The 20,307-nt window shown below is 42.6% G+C and overlaps 1 protein-coding gene across 1 annotated transcript in view; it reads right to left on the bottom strand.

The window, feature by feature from the left end:
• The window catches only part of FAT3 (FAT atypical cadherin 3), a 503,865-nt gene that overhangs the window by 66,491 nt on the left and 417,067 nt on the right, over positions 1-20,307 (bottom strand). The window contains exons 10-12 of the mRNA XM_081799014.1: positions 19,770-19,966; positions 18,609-18,762; positions 15,794-16,027 (exon numbers count right to left, since the gene is read on the bottom strand). Of these exons, the coding sequence (XP_081655140.1) occupies positions 15,794-16,027; positions 18,609-18,762; positions 19,770-19,966 (585 nt within the window). The remainder of the gene's footprint in view (positions 1-15,793; positions 16,028-18,608; positions 18,763-19,769; positions 19,967-20,307) is intronic.

Genomic DNA, 20,307 nt, shown 5'->3' with positions numbered 1-20,307 from the left:
AACTAATGATGTAATGTATGGGGATTAACATAAGAATAAAAAAAATAAACAAACAAACAAAAAAATTTCCCAGTCTGAGAATGCTGTGAAACTATGGGTGGGGGGTGGCCAAGGGTATCTATGTTCCCTTCCTTGGAAGGTTTCTAAATGGAGGTTAGTTTCCTCCGAATTCAGCCAAATGGAAAGACAGATCTTTTGGGCATGGGACAGCACATAAAAGTCAAAGTGGTGAAAGCTTTCAAATAAAGGCAGTGGGGTCCAGTTCTGGAAGGAGATCTTGCCTCTGGCCCACGGTTTGCCCAAACTATACAAGTGTACTTGGACAGGTCACTTAACTTCTTCCCTGGGTCTCAGGTCTCTTCATTTTAAAAATGACAGAACCAAGTCAGCTGAGGCCCAAGACGATCTTCCAGACTGTGCTTCATGTCCAAATTAAACCAAGAGAGCTAGTTTCATTTATATTTCCAAAAGGTCATCCCCCACCCTCAAAATGCTCATTAAGTTGCCAGGCTTGGGCATATGTGGGCTTCATCACCAAAGTCCAAAGTAAGCCTCATCATGATGAGCTACTAGAATCTTCTGGATGGGAAGAAAACTTAGCACAGCCATTCATACCATTCAGTTAAGTGTTCAGAGTTCACGTATACGGCTTAGAGCAAGGCTTTACCTCAGTAAGAAATAACTCACTGTAGGATCATTCCCAGGGATCTAACCCAGTGTCAGAAGAACTCAGCTTTATGTTTGAGATTTTTAAAGGTGTTAGAATCAGCACCAAAACTGAATGGCAAGAACAGTCAAACACAGCAAGTACACTGAGATTTTTGTAACCTGGAAAAAATGTTTTCTGCCCTCCTCCTAACACCAAGCTCTCTAAGCTTAAGGAAACTGCAAGAGCTCTGTTATGTCTGCTTTGGGGTTTTAGGTTGGCGGCTGCTATGACTCTGTCAGGGCCTTGTTGGTGACATTCACACTCATACCCCCCCCCAGCAAATGCACAGCATCTGGCCTCTAGGTGGCCCAGTAAAAATGGGGGCTCTGCTCAATTCCTATAAACTGGCTTTTATAAAGGGATTTGAACTCCTATGGAATAGATATCTGGGGAAGAAATGATCTGAAACAATCTCAACAGTCAGACTCTAGTAACCCTCTTAATTTTGGTTCTCATCACTTACTTTTTTCATCAACTTTATTGCTATCCTGAGGTGTCATAATTTATGTATCGTCACAGGAACACATTTTAAGTGTCCAGCTCATAAATTCTGACAAATGTATACCCCCATGGAACCATGGCCCTCATTGGCATCTAGAACAGTTCCATCACCCCTGAAAGTTCCTTCATGTCCCATTTCGGTCAGTCCCCAAATCCCACACCCCAGGCAATCTAATAACTTGGTTTTGAACCAACACTTTTCCTGATTTTTTTAATGCCTATTCATCAGTGCCAGAAATCCCACAAGTATGTTTAGTTTTCACAGTCTTTATGGCCCAGACTTAGTGACTAAGGCATGCTCTTATTTAAGCTAGAAGGATTATCCTTTGAAGAAAAATGATAAACAAAGTTTTGGTTCTTGAGTACGTCATTGCATTCTTTTGTGACGGCCTTATCCTTAAAAGACAGTAGTTACTTCTGAGAAGTTTCTCACAGGAGACACTGGACATGACCCTTCCATTTCATCAGGTTTTGCCAAGTGCCACCTGTTTGACTAATCTGGGCACTGCTCTGAGGGGAAGGGGACCCCAAAAGACACTATGTCTAAACCTAGGAGTGTAACAACTTGATGAGGAATTATTTAAACTAGACCATTTAGAGTTTCCTGCATGTCTTCCCTCAGTTTCTGTCTCCCATCTGAATCAGAATGGTGGGTTCTTTTGATTCTGCCTTGGAGACATCTCTTGATGTCTTGTGGCCAGGTCTCACTGCCAGGTGAGGCTCCCCCCACTCTCACCTAGACTGTTGCAAGAGACTCCTGATGGCAAACTGCCTCAGACGCTTTCCCCTCCTGGCCAAACCCAACCAGAGGTCAGCTCCTAAAACTCTTGATCCAGTTTTGCCTCAGCTGCTCAAGATAGTCACTGAGAGCTCACTTCTTTTTAAGAGAATGTTTTTTTATTTAAAGATTTATATTTATTTGAGAGAGAGACAGACAGACAGAAATAGTGAGAGAGAGCATGAGCAGGGAGGAGAGGGAGAAGCAGGCTACCCGCTGACAGGGAGCCCAATGCGGGACTTGATCCTAGGACCCTGGATCATGACCTGAGCCAAAGGCCGATGCTCAACCGACTGAGCCACCCAGGCGCCTTGACTGCTCACGTCTTATAGTCAGAGGTAGAGACGTTTGAGGATGGCTTTCCAATCCTTTGCCCTCTAGTCTCAGCCCACCCTTTGAGTGTCATCTCCTGCTCCTTCCACCGGGTGCTGTCTACCCCGGCTACCCCTGAAGACTCCACGCACACTTACCTCTCCAGGCCTCTGCTCATGCCTGTCCTTGTACTCAGAATGTTCTCTTCCCCTCCTTCTCTTGTCAAAATCCTACATAGTCTTTGTAGGGTCTCCTCTGGACAGCTTCCTTCATTTCCCTAGTTACTCCTTTCTCTGTGCTCCCTTAACAGGATTTTTATAGTTACATCCTCTCTCCCACTTGATTAATGTAGCTTTTAGGCAGAGGGATTGTGTCTTGTGATTTCTGTAGCTCAATGCTGAGTCCAGGGCCCCGCACACAGTCAGAAAGCAATGAACACTGAACTGCAGAAGGAGCAACCAGGGGACCAAATCAAGAGTATGAGCTAACACAACACATGTAGGTGATATGCATACTGCACATACATGCCCACTGCAAATGCATGTGTTAAAGAACTGAAGAACCCCAAAAGGGTACAACATGGAGAAGTCGGGAAGATGTAATATTAAAAATGTACTGGGTGGCTCAGTCAGTTAAGTGTCCAACTCTTGATTTCAGCTCAAGTTATGATCTCAGGGTCATGAGATAGAGCCCTGCGTCGGGCTCCACACTCAGTGGGGGGGTTGACTCTGCTTGAGATTCTCTCTCTCTCCCTCTGCCCCTCCCCTGTGCTTGCTCTCATGCGCGTGCACACGCACACCCTTTCTCTCTCTAAAATAAATAAATAAATAAATAAATAAATAAATAAATAAATAAAATCTTTAAAAATGTACATGAAACATTCACAGATATATAAAAAACTGTGGGGCGCCTGGGTGGCTCAGATGGTTAAGCATTTGCCTTCGGCTCAGGTCATGATCCCAGGGTCCTGGGATTGAGCCCCGCATCGGGCTCCCTGCTCCACGGGAAGCCTGCTTCTTCCTCTCCCTCTGCCTGCTGCTTCCCCTGCTTGTACACACACACACTCTCTCTCTCTGTCAAAAATAAATAAAATCTTAAAAAAAAAAACTGTTGCTAAATGGATATTTGTATTTATGAATAAAATTGGTAACTGCCCAATTTTCCAAGAATGAGGACTGGCTGAATAAGTTACAGTACATTCATATCACAGAATACTATATATGTCACCATGTAAAAGTGTAAAAGAATATATAGCGACACAGAAATATGCTTGTGAGCCAGTGAAAAAAGGAGGTTACAAAACAGTATCTAGTTTTTGAGTCCATTTTTGTAAAGAAAAAAGGTGGAAGGGACTTCATCCAAATAGCAACAGTGGTTAGAATTGACTTGTTTTTCCTTTTGCATATCTTTCTAGGTTTTATATAGTGGACACAGATCATGTTTCTAGCAAGTGGAAGGACTATTATAGACATCATGTAATGGAAAATTTATTACCAATTTGGGGAGCAGTCAAATTTCCGAGTTATTTTCCAGGCCAGTTTAATTCTCAACATACATGCCATCTGAAGTAATTGTAGAAAAGGATATTTATATATTGTATGTGAATTCTTTTTCTGGATATTTCCATTTCTCATTTTTTTCTTGTGCTCCTAAAGATACTGACTTTACTTAGAAAATATTTTTTTTTGTCAAGGTTTCATATAACGTTATTTCAAGTGATACATTGTTTTGAACTATTTTGTATCCTTAAATTAAGCTGTGGAAGAAAATGGTTAGCCTCAAATCTCCTCTCATGGTCTGTGGGAGGCAAGTAAAGTCCCATTACAGTGAAAGAGCTCAAACTGACCGCTTTTTTCTATCTTTAAAATTAAGGCCTTCAGATAATAGAAAATAAAAGTTGCCATTAGGAGGTTCATAGAATTGCAATTACTTTTCAAGTTGAATTTTAGACTCTGATTATTTCCATTTTAAGTGCCTTTTACAAGTTTTTCATTGGGTGATGACTAACCCTGGCACATTTCCCCAGGCAAAATACCAACTCTGGGGTCAGGAATCCCGGAGCTTTTTGATTCCTCAAAAAGGACAGAAGGCAGCCCCAGTCACAGAGTTGGGGAGATGCTCTGCTGGGCAGCACTGGCAATATGATCATGAGGTTCTATGACAGATAAAAATGCAGGGCCCCTTGTTTTAAAAAAAGTTGTGAAGTTCAGCATAGTCCCAGCAGAGAGTTAAACCAACATGGCGCCCTTCTAAGCAAGAGGTCTATACACCTGCAAAGGCTGCACTCCCCTATAGCCAGCCCCGCCGGTGAGTGACACCACCTTCCATGATACCTCAAAGACTGCAACTCATCTGGACATAAACCCTCCCAACCGTCTATGGCTTGGCAGTTTGCTAAGCCCGGGAGAGTCAAGTGTAGGTAGAATTCATCAAAGTACTCAAAACTCCACCTTTTTGGTGCATAGAACTTCTGTGCTGGACTACCCAGCAATAATACTAAAAACATTTCCTAAGTGGGTCGTTATGTATGACCACTGGATCAATCATTCATCTATCCAATAATTCACTTCCAACCAATAAACCCTCACAGGACTCCCACCACATCGCAGACACTAGGGATGCACAGAAGAATCACAGTCCTTCAATGTCCCCCATCCCTCAGGAGACAAACATGGATTTGGTTGATTATTGGAGAGGGACGGCCAAAGGACATTTCCCAGGGAAGGAAACAACTCAGCTGAGTCAAGAAGGAAAGGTGGGAGTTGTCAGGGGTACCAAAGTGGAAAAGTGATGAGAAGAAGGGGCATTTCTGTGACATGAACACAAGTGAAGTAAAGAATGATGACATTGGGTACTCGGAGAAGGGCAAAGGGTTCAGTATTGCTAAACAAGTTTAGAAGGGCAGGAGCTAAAGCTGTCTATTTTCAGGACCACTAGCAAATTACCAAAGCTGTACAGTTAGTGCTAGAGTAAATGAAAAGCTGGGCGTAAGTGAATGGACGAATTAGCAGAGAGAGAAGAAGGAAGACTGGAGGAGTGGGATGAAGAGGCTGTCTGAATGGGAAGCATTTTGTAATATGTGAGAAGTTATTTAAAGAGCGCCCCACAGATGATGGACAACATAATTGTACCTGTCGAGGAGGCTTCACAAGGTGAAATGATAGTGAGTATCCTGTGGCAAAGCTGATGAGCACACTCCACTGAGCCTCAACATACCCTGCAGAGGCAAGAAGCCAAAGCAGGGGGTCCATGGTGTCTGCACAAAATGCCCAGCCATAGGTGGAAATTCCCCAGGACACCAGCACTCCCGTAAACCTGTCCTCCGAGTTGCTGCATGTTGGATCAGGACTGACCCATGGAGGAGCTCAGAAGCTGTTAACCAACCTCGTGGCACCCAGGAGTGAAGCAGTGTGTGAATGGGTGAGTGGGTGGGAATGAATCACTACTATCAACTGTTAGAAATCAGAATTCCTTGCCCATAGGGGGCGGTGCTAAAATCCTTCACTAAGATACTCTTTTCTGGAGGGAATTAGCTGTTTTGACCCCCTACTTGGAAGAAATTGGATTTTATTTTATTATTTATTCATTTATTTTTTTAGAGAGAGAGCATCTGTGAGTGGGGCTAGGTGGAGGGGCAGAAGGAGAAGAAGAGAGAGAGAATCTTAAGCAGGCTCCCTGCACAGGCTCCTGACACAGGGCTCAATCCGATCTCATGTTCCCATGATCCTGAGCTGAAATCAAGAGTTGGATGCTTAACTGACTGAACCACCCAGGCACCCCTGAAAGAAACGGGATTTTTAAGAAGCATAATAATGATAACAACTTATGCATGGCAAATGCAAAGGCTTCTAAACCAGGCAAGGCATCACATTCAAAATGAGGGGAAAAAATGTTTATCGAGCCCTACCCCAGTCTTTCTGAATCAGATTTTGGGGATGGAGCACTCGCCTGTCTTATCTGTTTTTGTCTGTTTATTTTTAAAAGCTCCCAAAGGGATTCTAATGCACAGCCAGGGCTGATAACCAGTTTGTCTGATTCTTGTGCATTATTTTTCCTCTGGCGTTGGATCCTGGAATTTGGGAGGGGGTAGTTCGTAGGGCTCTAATCAACTGAAGGCATCTTAATTTCTTAGGCATAGAGGGTCATTTCATGTTCCCAAATTAAGCCCTGTGTGACAGAAAGCACTCACATTCTCCCCAGTGGACATGGAGAGAGTAATTTCCAGTGTCTGAACCTTCCTCCACGGGGGAGTCCAGGCTCTGTGAGTGAAAGCCCACATACGCATGAGACATGACCTTAGGACTTAACATGGAATGTCTCACGTTGCTCTCCCAACAACTTGGCAATTCAGCAGACAGGTATGGCGCATGTATTGGGTGGCTGGTCCACACCAGTGCTGGCGACACAGAAGGCTGGTGCCCCAGCCCTCCAAGGGCTCATGGTCTGGTGGGAAAACAAGGAATTCGTATCTCCATTTTTCCAGGGAGGAAGTGGAGTTCAAAAGGGCCGGGTAACTTATTTAAGGTGAGACAGTTAGTAGAGGTCAGAACTGGAATATTTAATCCAGTCTCCTCCCAAAATTAGTGTAGGATGTTACTTCCCAAAGTGACAGGCAAATGTGATAAGGAGGGCATGGGGTGCCACAGTCCACCATTGAGCCACAGGTACCGCAGAAGGTGTCCTGATGCTGGTGGGAGGGCAAGAATTCAGGGGTTTATGGGACCACGAAACCTTTGCTCAGGACCATCCTCCATGTACCAGATGGCTTGAGAGAGCAACCTAATCTTTTTGAACCTCGTTTCTCTGTCTGAGGTGAGACTATCAATAGCTCTTCTGCCATAATAAGATTACACGTGTCAGTGTTTGGGGCTATCTGGAGAGAGGCTTCAAACATAACATTATATTTTTTGATATCCTCAAGAGATAAAGGGTTTCAGCCACAACATGCTCCAGAAGTGGCTTATGTCTCGAAGTCTTCAGGGGGATTATTTAATTTTTATGAAAATTTTAATAGTCCCTCAGCAACCTTCAAAGATTCAATACTTTAGAGAATAACAGAGCTTTGGGGAAGAAAAAAAAAACACATTAAATCACTGACCTAAACAGCTTAGAGGTGACAAGTTCTAAAGCATTAGGAAAGACATAGAAAAATGGTACTTAAGAGCAGACAGATTGAATCCCTCTTGAATCATCTTCTGGTAGAAATTACTAGAATACAGAAAAGAGCCTTGGACTGAGATGTCAGGATATCCTCCTTTTAGATCTCACTCTGCCTCTAAGAAAGTCATCTTGGAGAAGTCTCTTTAACTAGGGGACTTAGTTTCTTCCTCAGGAAAAGAAAGGTCTTGACTGGATTTTGTTTCAGGGCCTTTCCAGTGTAATATCCCAAGATTTGCTAGGGTACTATGCACAGCAGTGGGCCTACTGCCCCAGGGAGAATCCAGGAAGCTATGAGAACACCAACAAGAAGCAGCCAATGCTCTGGCATTACCACTCACCCCGCCACATCAAAGCAGCATGTTCCCAGCTTGGCTGAACCACTTTTCCTTGAGGGAGGGCCCTGTTTTAATTGTCACCGCTCTGCACGAGAGCCCTTCTTCCTCACAGAGTGGAGCTTGTAGGAGGGTAACAGCTACGGCAGAGAATTCTTAAGGATATGTGGACAGAATTCAGAAGGCCCGTACACTTGCGTTACTGTGCTAGTTCTCTATTGCTCCATGCCAAATTACCTCATAACTTAGCATGAAAAAACAAATATTTAGTATTTCACGGGTTCTGGGGGGCAGGAATCCAGGCATGGCTTAGCTGGCTGGCTCTGGCCCAAGGTTTCTCATCTCCCTGTTGAGTGGGGCTGCAGCTTCATCTGAAGGCTCAAATGGAGGTGGGGATCCACTTTCAAGCTCCCTCATCTAGTTGTTAATACTCAGTCCCTCGTCATGTGGGCCTCTCACAAGCCTGCCTCACAATATCATGGCTCTCTTCCCCAAGATGAGTGATCCAAAGGAGAGTGACAGAGTGCTATGCACTGAATTGTGTCCCCGCCCCATTCATATGTTGATGCCCTAAACCTGAGGTGACTGTATCTGGAGATGGGGCTTTTAGGAGATATTAAGTTAAATGAGGTCATAAAGATGGGGTCCTAATCTAATAAGATTCATGGTCTATAAGAAGAGGAAGACAGAGAGAACTCTTTCTCTCTCTACTGCACACATCAAGGAAAGGCCATGTGAGCACTCAGTGAGGTCCTTATAGACTGGTGTGAATGACACTCCCTCAGAGTTTGTCCCATAAAGATGCAGGAACCCACTAGCCCGGAGCTCTCGGTGTGCTTTTCTGTCATAGTTCCAGCACCTAATCCACAACACTTCACTGAGAACTTATCTCCTCTCTTTGCTTTTCTTCCCAAGTCCCTTTTCATGGCTCTCAGTAAGTGGCACATACACAAGGCTAGGATGAGTCAGAAGAGATAAAAAACAACTGGAGAGATTCATTTACTGTGGTTTGGTCAGAAAGATCTCTGTTTAACAACACTCACGGGTTATTTTTATGAACATTACTCTCAGATAAATAATCTCTTGCTCGTTCATAAGGAGCTACCCTCTCAGAGCAAATAATGCTCCAAGATACCGGGCCAGCCATTCATTTCCTCTGACAAGACTGGTGTTTGGAAAATCAAGTTCATTCCAGCATCTGCTCCACGAGAGCACAGCACAGGAATCATGATACCAACTCCCTCATTAAATACTCAGAAAATGAAGCTCCAACATGGACAGCAAGTTTACATTATTACAGTGAATGACAGTGCAAAATTAAGAATTCTAAGGGCTATGTCAATACAAACATTTGGGTAAAAATGGGAAAGTTCTGCCACAAGATCACTTTTCTCTGTCTCTTTCCTGTTCTCTGTTAATATGAGGACCTAACTATTCACTTTTGAGGGAAAGGCATCATTCCAGAAGACTCTGAGAGAGAATTTCTGTATTTTCTATCAATTCACTCTACCAGTTGCACCCACTCATTAATGTAATGCACTACTTACAGAGCCCTCAGTGAATGAGGCATTTCTCCTCCTCATTTCTTGGTGACTTCCTCTCACGTTTCTTCTAGCCCTTGAAGCAAACTCCCTGCACATTTCAATTATTATGTGTCATGGTGTAGACCTCTTTGGGTTCATCTTGTTGGGGGCTTTCTGTGCCTCCTGGACCTGGATGTCTGTTTCCTTCCCTAGGTTAGAGAAATTTTTAGCTATTATTTCTTCAGATCAGTTTTCTACCCCTTTCTCTGTCTCTTCTCTTTCTGAGTCCTCTATAATGCAAATGTTATATGCAACATGCTTGATGTTGTCCCAGAGGTTGCTTAAACTACCCGCATTCTTTAAAATTCTTTTTTCTTTTTGGCTGTTCAGCTTGGGTGCTTTTCATTACCCTGTCTTGTAGCTCACCAATCCATTTCTCTGCATCATCTAATTTGCTGTTGATTCCCTCTAGAGTATTTTTCATTTCAGTTATTGTAGTCTTCAACTCTGATTGGTTCTTTTTTATATTTTATATTTCTTGTTAAAGTTCTCACTCTGTTCATCCACTCTTCAGTCCAGTGAGGATCTTTTCAACCATTACTTTGAACTCTTTATCAGGTAATTGCTTATCTCTGCTTCTCTTAATTTTGAGGTTTTGTTTTATTCTTTCATTTGGAACATATTCCCTGCCATCTCATTTTGTCTGGATCTCTGTTGTTTTTTTTTTTTTTTAAGATTTTATTTATTTATTTGAGAGAGAGAAAGAGCATGAGCGGGGGGGGGAGGGGCAGAGAGAGAGGGAGAAGCAGACTCCCCCCTGAGCAGGGAGACTGATGTGGGGCTCAATCCCAGGATGCCAGGATCATGACGTGAGCAAAAGGCAGCCACTTAACCAACTGAGCCACCCATGCACCCCTCTCCGTGTTTGTTCTTATGTTAGGTGGCTCAGCTGTGTCTCCCAGTCTTGAAGGACTGGTGTCTAGAGCAAGGCACTCCAGGGGTGTCCCCTGTGTGGGCTGTGTGGCTGGGCCATGACAGCTGTGGGTGCACTGGTGTGGCTGGCTGAGAGGTCCAGCCGTGGCTTCTGCTGGTGTGCTGGTAGGCAGGGCTGCTTTCCTTTCACCCCCCCCCTTTCACCCCACCCCATGGGAGCTGCTTTGGGTGATGGCCATGCTCCTTCCTTTTAAATCCCAAAGCCACCACTCTAATTTTGGCCCTTGTGGTCTTTTTCAATACCCTCCTGGGAGCTTCCCTCACCCTCATTTTAGAGGCTTCTATCAGATTAGCATTTCCCAAACCCAGAATTGATGAGTTCTTTTCTCAAAAGTGCTCAGTGGCTCTTTTCCACTTATTGGTTTAAGTATATAATCCCTGGCCTGTGTGAACCACCACAGTCAGGCCCAGAAGACTTTTCTCATCTCATTTACTTCTCTCCATCCCAGATGACATGATACTCTCCCAGTTATTGAGTTGGGTCCACATGTTACAGCATTACAACTTTATCCTCGTGGTTCCTGTCTTCCTGAATGCTTTCTTACCTCTGCCTATTGAAATCCTATTCATTCTGGGAGCTCTGCCTTTTTTATAGGTATGTGTGTTCCTGCTTCATGTTCTTCACTCCTGCATATGACCTGAGGTCTGTCATTGCACATTCCTCATGTTTGAGAATCTTGCAGTACCTTCTGTAGTGTCTTCTACTTAGCTACTCACTAGATTTCTGTTAAATTGAATGGAAAATAATTGTAATGTGTGTTATGAGCCCCCAAGTTTTTCTGAAATCCCTGAAAGAAGTTCCAAACCTTGCAGGAAATATTTTATAGGCAAGAAGTAAGTGAGTTGCTTATTAGAACATTTCCTTGCTTTATGTCCCTGGTCCATAAGAGGAAAAGTATGTCTCTTGCATCTCAAATATCTGGAAATTGTCCTCTCAATAAATCATGAGCTATAGCATATTTTGCAGAGAATGTTTACATTTTATTTTCATATAACTTTGCCTAAAATGGTCACAGACTTTAGCTCTGATCTTCATCACTGCATATTTCCTTTGCTAGCTTAGAAAACCCTCAAAATTAGGAAGCTGGACACAAATCCTACCTATAAGAGGTAGACTAAATAGTAAGATATTAAACTCAAAGAGGTAGTACAACAAAAGGTCCCTTAATCTTTACTCAAAGGATTACCTTTTTAAGCATGTTAGGTCATAAAGTCATGTCATTAGTTTATGGGATTGAGGATATTTCTATTTTACAGGAAGACTAAGATTTAATTGCTAAAATCTAGACAGTCGCCATGCTATTTCTTAGAGCTCATAAAATGGGTGTTGAATTTATCTTGTCCTCTTCTGTTTTGATTTTGTTCTTAACTTAGGCAGTTACTCTAACATTAGTGCGGTTTTATTATGAATAATGAATTCAGCATAGGAAAGAGTTGTTTGGCTAAAAGCAGTAATGGTTTTTCAAATGAGAAAATCAGGATATGTAAGTTTAGCAAATGCTTATAAGAGCTTTGAATTCATGAAGTTATGGAATCAGATTTCAGGGGAATATAGCCTTGTCTTTTCTCTGTAATTTATAATGACTTAGTATATGCTGTAGCTAAATGGTGATGAAATAATTTATAATTTCAGGTAAGGGAATATGCTTAACAAAAGAAGTTTCATGAACCAAACAGCCCTGTTATTTACACAAATGGAGCCAATGTTCTTCACTAGGAACAAAAACCAATTGGGGTGAATCTCGAGGGAATGGACAACTGGGATGGATCTTTGTTCAGTGAAAAAAGCCAACCTCAAAAAATGATAAACTATATAATTCCTTTTAAATAATGTTTTTGAAATAATAAAATTATAGATATGGAGCTTAGTGGTTGCTGGGGGTTAGAGATTGGGAAGGAAGTGCCAGGAGGAGGTTGGTGTGGCTATGATGGGGTGGCAGGAGGGAGCTCTGTGATGGTGGTTACATGAAGCCACACAAGTGATAAAATTGTATAGAACTACATACACGTGAATGCACACACACACACACCGAATCAGATAATGTACTACAGTTACGCAAGATATCCTCACTGGGGGAAAGTGCTGGGTGAAAGATACATGTGACTTTCTGCACATTCTTTTTTTTTTTTTTTTCAACTACCTGTGAACCTATTATTATTTCAAAATAAAAGTTTTTTAAAAATCAGCTATTTTCTTGTCCCAAAGGGGCCCAGGGGGTCAGGCAGTAACATAAATAAGCGAAGTGGCTGGAAATAGGGTGGGTGAGCGTTGGTAGTTATCAAAAAGGCACCTGCCGCTCTTTCAGCTCCTGCCACTGTGGGACTGTGTACCTGAAATTGCTGAGTCTTCTGAGAGCTGTTGCTGTTTTTTAAAATGTCAGAATTTGAAATTTTGAATAAAAATCTCCTGACTTTTATTGACGACTAAATCAAACTTTTGGAACACTATGTAAGCCAAACTAAAGATACGAGAGCGCCGGAGTCAGTCTAATGATGCGTGTGCAAACTCAGCTTCAGGCCAGAGGTTCAATTTGGCCCCGAGAGGAACTGCCCACTTGATGAGCTGGTAATCTCAGTATGCAGCCTCATGCTCCTCTGTGGTCCCTAACGAAAGACAGAGAAGGGAAGTGTTCTGATTGGGCTGCTAATGAAAATAGTGTAGGCCACCAGTCACTGACACCCGGGGACTCTGGAGGATGTTGGTTTGATGACAGCTGAGACTGATGCCTCTGTTGTTGGAATCCCCCAGAAAGCTCTGGCCAGGACCGGCCCACCCACTTCCTCAGCATGGTGCCTGGGAAATGGTTGGGGGGGGGCGCCTAGTTTGCATTTTTGTGGGTTCATTTGTTCTTCCTAGCTGTCTTAGTTCTTTAATTTTTTTTTAAAGATTTTATTTATTTATTTGAGAGAGAAAGAATGAGACAGAGAGAGAGCATGAGGGGGGTGAGGGTCAGAGGGAGAAGCAGACTCCCCGTTGAGCAGGGAGCCCGATGTGGGACTTGATCCCAGGATTCCAGGATCATGACCTGAGCCGAAGGCAGTTGCCCAACCAACTGAGCCACCCAGGCGCCCCAGTTCTTTTATTTTTTTAAAGCTATATGAGTTGTATAAAAACCTAGAAAAGGAACCAGGATCTGATATCCTATGCTAGAATTTTCTGAGGCAGATACAATGGCCTGGGGAATGCACTTTATATGAGCAGCACTCACAACCTCTGTGTCTACTTGAAGCTCTGAACGTAAGCCTTTGGCTAATGAGTGCAAATAAGCAGAGGCAGGTGCTGATAAGATCATTATTTTGGTTTTGGTCCTTTCAAGGCTTTATCATCTCTGCTCAGCTAAAGGCCCAGAGTCTAGTCAACCCTTCTTCCCCAAATCCCAACCTGGACAGCTGACTCAGAAGAAGTGAAAAGGACGATGGAGCTAACTGCATGTTCTTCACCCCAAGCCACATCTGTGAGCCAGTAACATCTCCCTCTCCTCCACTGGCCACAACACCATGTGCACTAATCAGGCTCTTTCTGTCTTCAATCTCTGGGAGACCCAACTCCTTCATGAAGGAAGTGAGTAGAAAAATTTCAATTTTTGGGCACCCAGGTGGCTCAGTTGGTTAAGTGACTGCCTTCGGCTCAGGTCATGATTCCGGAGTCCTGGGATCGAGCCCCACATCGGGCTCCCGGCTCAGCGGGGAGCCTGCTTCTCCCTCTGACCCTATCCCCTCTCATGCTGTTTCTCTCTCTCTCTCATATAAATAAATAAATAAAATCTTTAAAAAAAAAGAAAAAAATTTTCAATTTTTTACAATTAGGATTTTAATTTAATTTAAATAAAAAATTAATCTTTAAATTTCATCTATGGCTCAATTACACATTCTCAAATTTAAATTATTAACAGATTTATTTGCATAATTTCTGTTTCCCACCCCAAAAGTCTGCTAATAAGATTCCAGAGAATGTTTTCCTTCCCCCTTTCTTTCTTTCTTTCTTTCTTTCTTTCTTTCTTTCTTTCTTTCTTTCTTTCTTAAGATTTCATTTATTTTACTTGAGAGAGAGAGAGGGAGAGAGTACAAGCATGGGGAGCAGCAGAGGGAGAGGGAGAAGCAAGCTTCCCATTGAGCAGGGAGCCTGACACGGGGCTCGATCACAGGATCCCAGGATTATGACCTGAGCTGAAGGCAGACGTTTAACTGACTGAGCCACCCACACACCCCCAGAGAATGTTTTCTAATGCTCTTTTAAAAAAGAATATTTGTACAAGACAGCGGTGGACCAAGCTCAGGGACACACATGAACCTGGGTGATCCTGGGGCCTGTTTTGGAGGGAACTTGAAATACAGTTACAAAGAAAAAAAAAGAGTATCTGTAGGTATTCCATAATTATAAATCAATAAATGACTCTTTTCCTGCTCACCGTTTTTTGTTTTTGTTTTTTTTTTTACCAAGCTTTACATAATATGCAGACTTTTAAAGCGTTGGTTCTCAGCCTGGAAAATTATGCTAATGAGATAAGAGCAATAATTTAAAGTAGCCACTAATTTCTTGAAGGGGAAATATGCAGAGACCCCGGGCTCTATGTTTGTTTTCAACTAATTATCATGTATTTACTTTTCCATTAGTCCAATAATTTTTCTTTCAATTCAGAATTAAGCAATAAGACACCGGATTATATAAAGGCCTGTTTAGCATAGCAGACACACCCCATCATTCTCTAGTCCTCTGATTTACAGCTCTTAAAATGCACAACCAAGAGGCTGTCTATATGTCCTTTTGTATTTACATTCCATCATGCAGTCACCTCGATAACTTATGCATTCTCAAGAGGACTACCTAGCAATTAACTCCAGTCTTTTCTAACTCACCATCTCATTATGCAAAGTGGATTTGAACAAAAACTTTATTAGCAACTTTTAGTTTGAATTCCTTCTTATTTCCACCACCCTCATTCTGCCTAGTAATGTCAGGAGCTATGTGACCAAAAGACTATGGAAAATGGCAGTTAAGAAAAATTAACATTGGACTGGCAGCCCATTTAGTAATTGTTCTTTGCACTATGGGGCACTCCCATAAATTGAGATTGTCCTATTTCAGCTGAAGCATGTGATGTAATTCTTTATAGAAATGGAAATGAATTCTCCCTGTCACACAACACAGCATTTTAACTATGTTCAGGAGGAATGGGCAAGTAAGAAAGCTATTATTTTTATTCTAAAGGTTAAAAAAGAACAAACAAACCCCAAACTCTTTGTTAAAAGGCAAGGAAATTCGTCTTATCACTTCTTTAAACCCTAGAAAGAGGTGGGGAGGACATCTTGCAGAGTTCTCTCACGCATGTGAAGTGTATTAGCAGAAGAGCTGACACGTGGTCATTGGTTGAATGCACATGCTCTCATGCTAAGGAAACCAGGTGGGCTGGTGACACCAAAGGAAAGGTGAAGATATGTCAAGCACATGAAACATGGCAGCCTCCCATCAATGCAACTGACTTACCAACATCAGGATCCACAGCTTGAACTCTGGTCAACAGAGCCTTGGTGGCTGTGTTCTCATAGACACAGGCATTGTAGTGGTCGGAAGAAAACACAGGCGGGTTATCGTTCACGTCCTCCAGGATCAGGTGGATGTCAGATTGGCAGAACTTGCCACCTCCGTCAGTGGCCCTGGCAATCAGGCTGTACATAGGGACCCTTTCCCGGTCCAAAAGAGCCAAAGTTTTTAACTCACCTGTGAAAATAAATAGCCTGGATTTTCAAAAAACCCTCTTTCTTTGAAGAGCAGAGAATCAAGTATATAAAGAATCCCCAACACAGGAAGGACCAATGACATTTGGTTCAAGTGCCTCATACTTTAAAAAACAGAACAAATTCAATGTCAAGCATCAGGGAAAAATTTACGGGATTCTCGATGCAACAACAAATCAACTGTGTGGCCTTCAAATTAATTAATCCCACTGTGAAACCTCTGGTTTCAGGATTTCCTTCTTTTGGCTACCTTAGAAAGCTCCATGCCCCTTACAACCTTTCAAGACCTCAAGAACTAAGGGTACTTGTCCATTCTCTAGGCTTTTTCTGGAGATCGAGCAGAAATCCAGTAGCTGGTCTCCAGAGCAGGTATGTACGTCTCTGGATTCTGCTCGATCTCCAGAAAAAGCCTAGAGAATGGACAAGTACCTTAAGTTCTCTGATGGTCAGTCATGTCAATAATCCACAGACCCAGAAGGGGGAGTCTCTCTGCTTCCAGAGACTCAACATCTTTTTACTCCATCATTTAGAGGAAAACAATCAAAGCAGAGGCTGGGCTTTGGCAGAAAAAGGTCTCGAAGGAATCCTGTTGTGCCAAGGTAAACCTGACTTGCCTGGCTATAGAAGGGCCTATGGTTGCTGGGGGGAGGATCCTGGCGGGAAAATATTTGAGGAGTTTGGATCAGCAGGAATTTAGCAAGGTGAGGCAGTAAGTCATGTCTGTATTTTTTTTTTTTTTAAGATTTTATTTATTTATTTGAGACAGAGAGAATGAGAGACAGAGAGCATGAGAGGGAGGAGGGTCAGAGGGAGAAGCAGACTCCCTGCCGAGCAGGGAGCCCGATGCGGGACTCGATCCCGGGACTCCAGGATCGTGACCTGAGCCGAAGGCAGTCGCTTAACCAACTGAGCCACCCAGGCGCCCTCATGTCTGTATTTTAACCCCTGGGCGTCAGCCCCTGTGGAGATTGGTGGTGGTTGTTTAAATTTCAACAGACAATGGCAACCAGCAGTGACAGACCTGAATAAACGCGATTTGGTGAAAAGTATGACTCATGAAATATTATTATTCTTAAATTCAATTAGTAGACATTCTTCAGACCAAGCCATCTATGTTTTATAAAGCATTTCCTTCTATGGCCTCCTTGCTGCCACCAGTTGTCAAACACAGCTTGGACTATTTCTTTCTCCTGCTCTGAAACCTTCAGGGGTTTTTCAGTGGGGTCTCTGAGACCCTCCATGACCGGCCTGTAGTCCTTTCTCCCTCCATGTTTCTCACCAGCCATTCCCCAGCTCTTCTCACCAGTGACAATATCGTACGCGGCCCTCCTCGGCTATGCTGTGCTGGGCTCTCTGCTTCTGCTGCCCCCACAGCCTGCAGGAACCTGCTTTAGCTACTAGGATCCTGCCTCTGTTCAGATGCTAGCTCTTCTTTAAAAGTTCCTCTTCCCCTTTGTCAGACCAGCTACTGGATTTCTGCTCGATCTCCATATTCCTCCTTTTTCCCTTGTGCCCAGATATAACTCCCCTGATGTCCTTCTTGGGCACTCATTTCATTCTGCCTTTTATTACTATTATTATTATTATTGTTAGCTTACTGGTCTGTCTTCTCCGCTGGCTTACAATATCCCATGGGCATGGCTTGTTTTACTCATCTTGCAGCCTACCACAAATATCCCATAAAGTGCTTTTATGTCTACTAGTTACTCAATGAATGTTAGCTATTGAATAAATAATTGCTAGGTCTATGTAGCCAAGTAGTATATTTCTGTGTAGCTAAGTGCTTCCCAGTAGGACCCAGCTGACATGGGAGAGGGACAGGGAGGAGCCATCATCTTTGGAGATTTCAAGAGTTAGTTATTATTCATTAGGACCAAACACAACATTGGAGATATGCAAATTATTCGATCTTTACACTTCATTTAAAAATTGCCATTAGATGAACCATCCAGTACACAACACTGAAATAATGTACCTCCATAAGAAATGTCTTTTCCATTAGCTCTGGCCTTCAATGTGGGCATCTGCCTTTAGCATACCTAGCCTTTGACCTTATAAATTTTGCCTGAATATAAAGGCTAATCTGAGGGCTCATAGCTTTGGGGAAACTAGGCAGGAATATTTAATAAAAACCAGACAAGTGTATTAATAAGCATCGGGAAGGGGCCCAAAAGGGATTTCAAGAGAGAAAAACTCTCCTTCCTATGCCCTGCTGTCTGGTTTGCAACTTACATTTATGATGTAACTCTATATTCTTTACAGAGCAGATGCTTAAATCACAGATATGAAAAACAGGAGAACCAAATAGACACATCTGATTATTGATGCTAATAAATGTAAGTAAAGTCAAGGCAAATTCTATAGGCCAAATACAGTTTGTGTGCTCCAGAGCACCCATCTTCAGACACCATGTGTAACTAGTATTTCTTAGAGTCCTAGAGAGCAGGGCATCATACTGAGGATCTTGTACACTAACTACCCACTAGTGATGAGACCACATGAGAGTTTTAACTTCTCTCATGGATTAACAGTGGCATTTACCCAAAGAATACATTTCACCTTACCACTTTCTGGATCTAGAAAAAATTCATCGTTTCCAGATCCGTAGAGTGAGTATCGTATATCTCCATTGGATCCAATGTCGGCATCCTTGGCACTGACTTTCAAGATGATTTTATTTGATGGAATGTCTTCGGGAAATAATGCTGCATATGCAACCTGGCAAAGATAAAGAAAGGTAATGAAGTCATTAGTATTTGCAGGGGATTGCCATATTTCACATTATAAATGATTTCTTTAAAAATGCATTCATGTAATTTAGCTCTGGCTATTTTTCCCTTCACCACAGAACCATCTTACAATATATGATGAAACATGGTATGTCTCTTGCCCTGCTCCCCCTCCCGCCTGGCCAATCTCATTCATTCAACAAATACTGATTGAGTCCCTCTATGTGCTAGGTATGATTTAGATGCCAGGAGTACAATGTGAAGAAAACAGACAAAGGTCCCGCTTCTGTGGAACCATGACACGTGTTACGGGTTGATCATGATCCTCTTTTCTGTTAAGCACCAGTGAGTCCTTGGGGCCCTTTCACTCTTTAAAGAGCCCCTACTCACATCTGCCATGCGTATGATAGGTTCGATCTATTTGCAATACTTTTCCAAGCTACAGAATACCAATATTGTCTCTTGGTCCACATAGTAAGGAAAAGGTAAATTAACAGTGATTTAATTTCATTAAGGAAGAAAATAAAATTTGCTCTTGGCACCTTGCACTGGCTGTCATGTTTTGTATTGTGATGGACAAGCTACTTTGTGAGTTGCCTGGAGACCTGGGTTCATTACGAACATTGCCACTAACCAGCTGTGTAAACTTATGAAAACCAACAATTTATGCTTTTGAGTGGTCCATTTTTCTTTTTATGAAATCAGTGATTTAGACAGAATAAGTTCTAAGGTCCTTTATGATTCCTTAAACATTATTTAATTTTAAGACTTATGGTTTTGTTTTTGTTTTTTGGGGGGTGGGCAAAATTAGGTACCTGAACTTGCTACCTATGTCTTTTCCTACCCTCTTGCATCCAAATGGAGTTCACTAAATTAAGGAGAGAAGAGCATAAAGGAGCCTGGCCCTAAGGAGAAAAATGAAATGGGTTTTGATTTAACTTTAGAGGGGCAGAGTAAAAAGCATCCATATATAGGAGATATATGCGCAAATCTCACCTGGTCACACACTGGGCTATTGTCATTCACATCACTGACGGTCACTTCCACCATGGCCTGTGTGACAAAAAGCCCATCGGTGGCAGTGATATTGAGGAAGTAAATGTCTTGTTCTTCTCTATCTAAAGGTCTCTTCACATAGACCTTCCATTCACTCTGCACCAGGCCCAGGGCAAACCTTCCTCGGGGGTTCCCTCCTGTAGTGAAAAAAGCGTTTTTGAAGATGTGCAATGAAAAGCTTTGATCTACACCTCCAGTGAGAGGCCTGTGTGGGGTCATCCAGCTGGTCCTCCGACTGTATCATTTACAAAACTGAAAAAAAAAATTGGCAGTCACTTCCTTCTGATTCTCTTGCAACAAAGCATGATATTTATATGCTTGGCTTGTGAGGAACGTAAAACAGTAACTTTCCAAGAGAACAGAATGCACTTAGAGAAGCTGGAGATGATCTCTTGTTTAGTCCCCCTGAAGGACAATCAAATTCAAACTGCGAACAATCAATCCTCTTCCCTGGATGATACAATTGTTTTTCCACTTT

This window comes from Leptonychotes weddellii, chromosome 11 (genome assembly GCF_054177405.1).
Source record: "Leptonychotes weddellii isolate Sample4059 chromosome 11, ASM5417740v2, whole genome shotgun sequence".
NCBI lineage: Eukaryota > Metazoa > Chordata > Mammalia > Carnivora > Phocidae > Leptonychotes > Leptonychotes weddellii.
The sequence above is the reverse complement of the archived record's forward strand: the minus strand, read 5'-3'. Positions and strand labels throughout refer to the sequence as shown.